This window comes from Budorcas taxicolor, chromosome 4 (assembly GCF_023091745.1).
Source record: "Budorcas taxicolor isolate Tak-1 chromosome 4, Takin1.1, whole genome shotgun sequence".
NCBI lineage: Eukaryota > Metazoa > Chordata > Mammalia > Artiodactyla > Bovidae > Budorcas > Budorcas taxicolor.
Genome location: NC_068913.1, coordinates 48,230,622 through 48,238,305, shown reverse-complemented (window position 1 = coordinate 48,238,305; position 7,684 = coordinate 48,230,622). Strand labels below are relative to the sequence as shown.

The 7,684-nt window shown below is 39.8% G+C and overlaps 1 protein-coding gene across 1 annotated transcript in view; it reads right to left on the bottom strand.

Annotated features, from left to right (window-relative positions):
* Positions 1-917: 917 nt before the first annotated feature.
* KMT2E (lysine methyltransferase 2E (inactive)) overlaps positions 918-7,684 on the bottom strand; it is a 70,445-nt gene continuing 63,678 nt past the window's right edge. Inside the window, exons 20-25 of the mRNA XM_052638545.1 lie at positions 7,011-7,574; positions 5,472-5,761; positions 4,490-4,578; positions 4,257-4,382; positions 3,986-4,083; positions 918-3,145 (exon numbers count right to left, since the gene is read on the bottom strand). Coding sequence (XP_052494505.1) covers positions 1,634-3,145; positions 3,986-4,083; positions 4,257-4,382; positions 4,490-4,578; positions 5,472-5,761; positions 7,011-7,574 — 2,679 coding nt within the window. The 3' untranslated portion in view covers positions 918-1,633. The remainder of the gene's footprint in view (positions 3,146-3,985; positions 4,084-4,256; positions 4,383-4,489; positions 4,579-5,471; positions 5,762-7,010; positions 7,575-7,684) is intronic.

Below are 7,684 nucleotides of genomic sequence, written 5' to 3'. Positions count from 1 at the left end.
TCTGCTGATCAGAGAGGGCAAAGCTGACCTAAGTTTTTAAAATGTGAAGATGATCAGGACTGAGCCCTAAGCAAAGCTATGTTAATGTAGCTATTTTTAAAAGGAAATGGAAATTAAAAGTGTAAAGCATATTACTGCCAATCTTAGTCATTTTTAGTCTACTTTTTTCTCCAATACACAGAATTCATATACTGTGCCAAATTAAGCAATTGTATGATGAAAGATGTGTTGACAAATACTGTCCCTTCTATTGGTTTTATTTACTCCTCCTGAGAGGTAGAAGTATTATTCCAAAATAATTTTATGGTTCAGCGATAAAATGTTCACTTGAGAGGCTGTTTTCATTTTGCTTAGCTAAGAAATAATACCTTTTTCCTTTAGTTTTGTACACCCAAAACAAATTTTATTTCCTACTAGTCTTTTAAATACTATAGCTAGACAATATTGCGTTAAGGTTTTCACATAGTTTTGATTCATCAATAGGACATTTCAGTCATGTGCTAACATCATGTCCAAGTGAGATATTCCTGTTTTTAGGTGAGAGACTCTGTATTTTCAAAAGGTTGTAAAGTAGTCTACAATTGAATCATGTACTGCTTTAATGAAATGGATCCCTTTCGTATGATGTCAGATAACTGAATGTTTGCAGCATTTATGTAGCATGGTAGTTTCTTATGGCTCTTGCTCCTGCGAAATCACATGTAGGAACATTACAGGAACAAGCCTTCACTGCTTCCTGACGCTTGCTGCAGTCCAGTTCAACTGAGGTAGTAGTTGCTAAAGAAAATGGAAGGCTCCTTACAAACTATCTGGAAAAGGTAACTTTGTGAAGAAAAAAAACAAAAAACACTTAAACAGACCCCAATCTCAGAAGTTGTTCAGGACAATTTGGTAAAACTGACATAATTGTGGTTTATTAACATGAATTAAAATGCCCAACCAGTGCTTCAATGTGACAGTATATTTAAAATAAAGAAATTAAAAGCCATATACTGTACTACTTTCACAAAGATCACATAGTTTTGCAAAGACTTGTCATATGTACAATGCTATATATCAAATGAGAAAGCTGTAAGCAATTATGTACGCAAAAGAAATGCAGTATTTACAGTCAGGAGACATTAAAAATCATTTATACATTAAATTACATTTTGCTTGCAAGTAACCGATAAAACAAAATGAGCCCTGTTCACAGCAAACTATAAAAATCTGTATTGCATTTTTTTATACCTAAGATGCACTCACAGAACTGCTGATAGAAAGAAAATCCTCATACTGCCATTACTTAGCTGTGTGGTTAATGCATATGTATAAAATAATACAGAAAACATTCACTAAATGAATTTTAACTGCAACAATAAAATTTAAAGATCATGTAGCATCAAATCTACTGCCAGAAAAACAGCTGGAATGTTCACTTACAAAATAAAAGATACTAACACTGGCTTAACAGCACATTTTTTAAGGAATTTTAAAAAGCAAAAATGGGAAAAATACAATGAAAGAGCACTGGTGTTTTTTCTTTTTTTATACAAAGTTTCATGTACAAGCTTTAAAAAGTACCGTAACTGGTACATATGAAATATACAGTTTATCTTACAGAACATTTTAAAAAATGTTTTTGAAGTCTGTTTTAATGCCACCCCGAACCATGGTAATTGTTCTGAAATGTCGGTGGCACCTGTGCTCTGTGAATTGGAATCTGTCCAGGCACTGGAGATGCCTGCTGAGGTCCTTGGACCCCATGTGGCAGGGCCACAGAGCCAGGATGAGGACAGAACCCTGAAGCGGTAGGTGTCGGAATACTGTTTGGTCCTTGGGGCTGGAGATGAGGACCTGCAACTGGTAACGGGCAATGTGGCCCTGTTCCAGAAGGCTGGTGTTGGGGTCCCAGTCCCAGAGTGGTGTGATGTGTAGCTTGCGAGGGATACGGTGGTACAGCTGGATGAGCACTTGAAGGAAAAAGTGGAGGTCCTTGATGAGATGGATGGTGTAAGGCTTGAGCTGCCGCGGTGTGATGCCCAGAAGCCAGAACACTGGAAGGTGGAGGCGGAGGGGGAGGTGGAGGGGCTGAATTCACCACGTGCTGGTGTTGTGCTTGTAGACCCTGGAGTCCTGTGGGAGGGTGGGGCGGTGGATGGTGATGAGGGGCAGGGCCAGGAGGTGGAGGGGGTGGTGGCAAATGGTGTCCAGCAGTTTGAGAATGAATATGCGAGCCAGGGGTGACGGCGTGAACAGGCCCCACCACATGTGCTACTGAGTGTGGCTGATGGGGGCTTGGCTGTTGTGCAAGGTGTGGTCCTGGAGCAGGCGGTGGTGGAGGAGGGGGTGGGACCACAGCAGCAGACGGCTGATGGTGAACAGCAGGGTTCTGAGAAGGCAGAAAGTGCCCTGGAGTAACATGGTGTCCTGGAACTGTCTGCTGGCTTGTGGTGCCAGGAAGTGCTTGATTTGGTCCTGATGTAAACACAGTTTGTTGGGAAAGACTACCTTTTAGCTGATTATAATTCTGAAAGTTTGCAGAGGGCTGCTGGTTTTGATAATAAGACGAAGAAGAAGGGGGTGGAGGGGGTGGAGGGGGTGGAGCCGTGCTGCTCAGACTTGTCTGATTAAACTGACTGTATGTTGCCGAAGATTGTCCTGAGGGTGTCTGTGTAAATAATGCTCCAGAAGTTGCCTGCTGAGTACTGGCTTGAAGGTTCTGTGCGGCTGGGTAAAAATTTCTTGGAGGCTCTCGCTGAGGTGTTCCAACTTGAGGTGACTGTGAATGGTGAGGCCTGTAGGGAGAGCCTAACTGCTGTGTAGGAGGCTTTGGTGAGAGATAGCCATGCTGTACAGGCGTGTGAGGCGTCGATGACTTTGGAGGATTTTCTATGTGAGGTGACGGAGGACAGTGCAACTTCATGGGTGCAGAAGGCAGCTTTTGTGAGAGTTGCTCAGATGAACAGCGAACGAGTGGCTGTGGAGGATGGTTCTTTGAAAGTGCTTGGGGGTTATTTGACAGCTGTTTTTGATGGAGTTCTGTTTTCAGGTGGACACCATTCTCAGCTTCTGATACAATAACTGTTCCCTCCCAATGGGAATCTGGTTTTGTAAGTATTTTCCCATGTGGCTGAACAGGAATTACAGGTCCAGGTGAACCAGGCTATGTAAAGAAAACAAATTATATAAAGTTATGAAACATTCTGTATACACTGAAGTTTGCTGTTATAACATTCATTTTATATATTTAATATAATGAATGTTTATATTATTCATTTTAAAAGGGGCAGGGAATAGGATAGGTCTGAAGACAACTTCAGAGGTTTCAGATACTAAAAAGCCAATTTTTTAAGTAGTTCAACAAGTTCTGCTGAATTCCCCAAATTTTCATTGAACACAAATTAAGGAAATTAATCTCCATTTTTCCCCCTAAGTACCTTAAACACTTGAGACAAGTTTCAATTCTGTAATTTAAATTTCTATATTCAAAATAATGACAAATCTGCTTGGGGTTGATAAACTTGCTCCCCACCCCCAACTGTTTTCATTCATAATACCTTTTCAATGTTCAAATACAGATAATCCAAGTATGAGAGTATGTGAATATATAATAATGTTCTTTAAGGAGAAAGAAAAAATCAGATTGCCTCACTATTAGTTTGCAAAGATAATGCCCCATTGGGTTATCAGGTATTCATGATCCAGGACAGAGGTAGCACTTCTTTCAAATGAATGTCATCTGACCTTTTGTTTTTAGAGAATTAATTGACTGGTCAAATATTTCATGAACAGACTCTAAATTTCCTAGACACTAGCATAAGGAAGGGGTGAACTACTGAAGCAAACAAACGTAAGCTGCTGAAGTATGTTTACCACGTTGGAACTTTAACAGGAAAAATGTCCAGAAATCACAAACTGATACTTGGGTACAGCAGAAAAATCCCCAGGTGCGCTTTACCATCCACTTTTCAGAATGGCCACGTTCAAAGGTCAATGTTATTACCTTGCTTATTTTTGAAGGACTTTTACAAGTATTTTGGGAAGTATCTGGGGATGGGCATTCATTTGTAGTTGTGGGTTCTAGATTTTCAGGATCAGGATCTGTAAAGCATAAGGAATCACAGAAAATGTAAAATTACATGATAAATATTTCCTTTTACTAATACTTCAATGTACATTCTATTAATTCAAACCAACATCTAGAAAGGCTCTCTCCTTTATGCTTTCAAAAGGTATTTAAAACCACCACCATGACAGGTCATCTGCTTACTGACCTTCTGTAAGTTCACTGAAAGAAGGGACTGGGCCCTTGGGTTGCAACTGGGGAATGTGATTTGAATGAGATGAAGGAGAAGACGGAACATGATTCGGTGAACATGGGACACATGGTGACTCTGCCCCTAGAGACGAAGCAGAAGCAGACCCGGAGAGAACATTAGGAATGCAGAGGACGGGCGCAGGGGGGTTAGCTGCCTCCATTCTTTGGCAAAGGAACAAGCTCACTTACCACTGTCTTTATCTTTTCGGTGATCACTGAGCAGCAGAGCTCTCTGATAACTCCTCTCTCTCACTTGCTCCACTGAAGTTGAGGCTGTCCTGTAAAATCAAGTCATATCATCAGTTTAAAAGTTACTGCTGGCTAGATCATTTTTTGCCACTTGATGGTCAACATATCCTCCCAGGTATAAAGGCTTAGGCTCTTTAAGGGAAATACTTTGGTTGGTGCTAAGTTTTGAAAATAGTACCCCCAACACCTCCCCCCAAACTGAGATTTTTATCAGTTATTTGAAGAACTCAAGCAGACTCCATTCCTTTGTCTTAAGCAAGTTCTTGGTGAAGAGGGGCTTGTTGAAGGGTAGCATGTTAACATTCAGACCATCACTTCAAATTACCAAAGGGACCAAATATACCCCTTACAGATTTACCTTGTATCTGGATTATAAGGCTAGCAGGAAGCTCAGAGGTAAGAGGACCAAGATGTAAAATGCATGTGGCCTTCTGCCCTTTGCCAAGACCCTCACTAGCCAGCTGCTTCTATTCCTTTTGAAGAAACACTAAACATGATTGTTGTTTCAAGGTAATGATAAGGGTGGTAAACAAATCATGAGATGCTATGATAAAGGTTCTTTGGAAAGGAGTATTTGTTTGAAAAATGTGAAAATTATCAAGGAGTAGATACAATGAACCTTTAACGACACAGACAAATATCTTGGTTAAAACCTTATCTATCAGCAAAAAGGATCTGTCAAAATTAATATTACAAACCGCTATCTGCTTAGCCTTAGGAGAACAACAAACAGAAATCTGTCATTTAGCAGAATAGCATAGTTCAAATCTTTACAGGTATAGCCCCATTCAGAATGAGCCAAGATACTGACTGGGAGATAAAATAACAAAGACTACTTTCATAAGAAGGTATACTGTTTGTTTGTAGTTCTAAAGTTACCAATTAGGTCTGTGTTTTGTTTTTTTTCAAACAGGCAGCTTACCATTGAACTTCTGGTTCATTCTTTTCACTGGCAGAGGCTTCCTTAACAGTACCGTTATTGCTGGTTTCTTCCGAAGTAGCATGATAAACTGTAGCTGGTGTTGGTAAAGGTAGGCTAGCGGCACTTTCTACCTGCTCCCCATTTTCACTCCTGTGGGCACACCCATCAGCACTGCTGCTGCTCAAGTTTCCACTTGTGTGAGGTGATACACTAACCAGCGCAAAGTGTTCTGTCTTAGAGCCACTTTTCCTAGCTTCTCGTTGTCTCTTCCGATATTCTAATAGAGAAACCTTAAGCAAGAAAGATAAGGAAAAGCGCATCTTTTATTCTTGTTTTAAATATCAGAAACAATCTATTCTTTTTTCAAAAGAGAATTATTATATTTACATTAGGAAAATTATGTAAAATAATTTGATTCCGAACAAATAACAATAATAAACAATTAGCAAATGCCTACTTTATGCCAGGCATTGTATTTAGATGATTTTACATACATTATGTCATTTAAGCCTCACAACAACCCTATGAAATAGGTATATATTATCATCCCCATTTTACAGATGAGGAAATTGAGTAACTCACTCACTCAAGGTCACACAGCTGGTGAGTGTTGGAGCCGGGATTCGAACCTAGGTCTTACTTGAAAGCCCGTGCTCTTTCCACTATACTATATTGCTTCCCACAAAGTTGCCAACTGGACTCTGTTATAAAAATTAAAAGCACACATCACTAAAATTCTTTGACTTGAAAAGCAATAAGCCTATTAACAAATAAATACGTGTTGTAGTTTCTCCCACTGCTCTGAAATAAGGCATTCTTACTGTTTCAGTATGTCTGCCAACCAAATAATGGTGGTAAATCAGGGAACTATTTATTTATATAATACTTATCTCTCTTAGTACAATACTTTTCAAAATACTTTTATATCCATGGCTTAAAAATACTATAGATATTACTGATGAGGAAAGAGGCCATTTCTTCCATTTTGGGCCTCATGTTCTATGTAAAATAAGGGTAATAACACAAATGGGGCTTCCCTCATAGCTCAGTGGGTAAAACAATCTGCCTGCAGTGCAGGAGACCAGGGTTCAATCCCTGGGTCGGGAAGATCCCCTGGAGAAGGAAACAGCAACCCACTCCAATATTCTTGCCTGGAGAATCCCATGGACAGAGGAGCCTGGCAGGCTACAGTCCATGAGGTCCCAAGAGTTAGACACGACTTAGCGACAAAACCACCAAGAAGACATAGTACTCAGTTCCATTTATTTGGTTGGGGAGTGGTTATTTTAAAAAATTACTCAAAGTGAAGTAATCACCTTGAGTTTTTGATCTCTGAAACCATGGTCCTTATAATAATTTAGTTCTCTGCAAACAGTATCTAGTCAATGGGGCACTGACAAAAGGTTTAAAAATGTACACATCAATAATTTAATATGAATAAAGTATGAATGCCTTACATAATACATAGCTATTAATTACCCTCAGTAGTAGTATGAATAAAACACTATTAAAAGGACTATAAATTGTTAAATTTGTAACCTTTTTCTTTTGTGGTGGATTCTGGGGTGTGCAACTTCCGTCGATCAAACTGTCATTAACCGTCCGTCCGAAACCAGATACAAGCCCATCTTCTGAAGTACAAAACACGGGTGTTTCCATAAACATGCCTCTAGTATCATCCTGCATCAGGCACTTTGACTCACTTATTCGGAAGCCGCCTCCAACCTCCAACTGATGCGAGGGTGTCAGGTCCCTCAAGTTGGAATTTACTGAGAAGTTAACGCCTGTTCTCTCAGGACTCTTTACCCAGGAAGAATACAGTGGGCCCCGACCCGAGTGAGCAGATTCCAGTTGGCTGTTAGAATCAGTCCTGTCATGTGTAGTTGTTTCCATGGTTTTATGTAAGGCAGTTTGCTCGACTGTATTGAGTCCTAGTTGAAGATCTGACGCCGGTTCCTTTTCTCCAGGGCACTGCCTGCTGATTTCAGTCCTATTCCTAGGGCTGCCATAGCCAATAGTCTTTATTTCTTGCAGACCCAGTTCAGTTAAATTAGAATTTCTAAAAGGCCCCAATGTTAACATGGTTGACGATCTGTCATATCCCTGTTTACAGAATTAAAAAAAAAAATTACACAAATAACCACATTTGGAAGCTACTTATATTAAAACTACCAATAATTTAAGCAAAATAATGATACAAAGAAAAAAGCCAC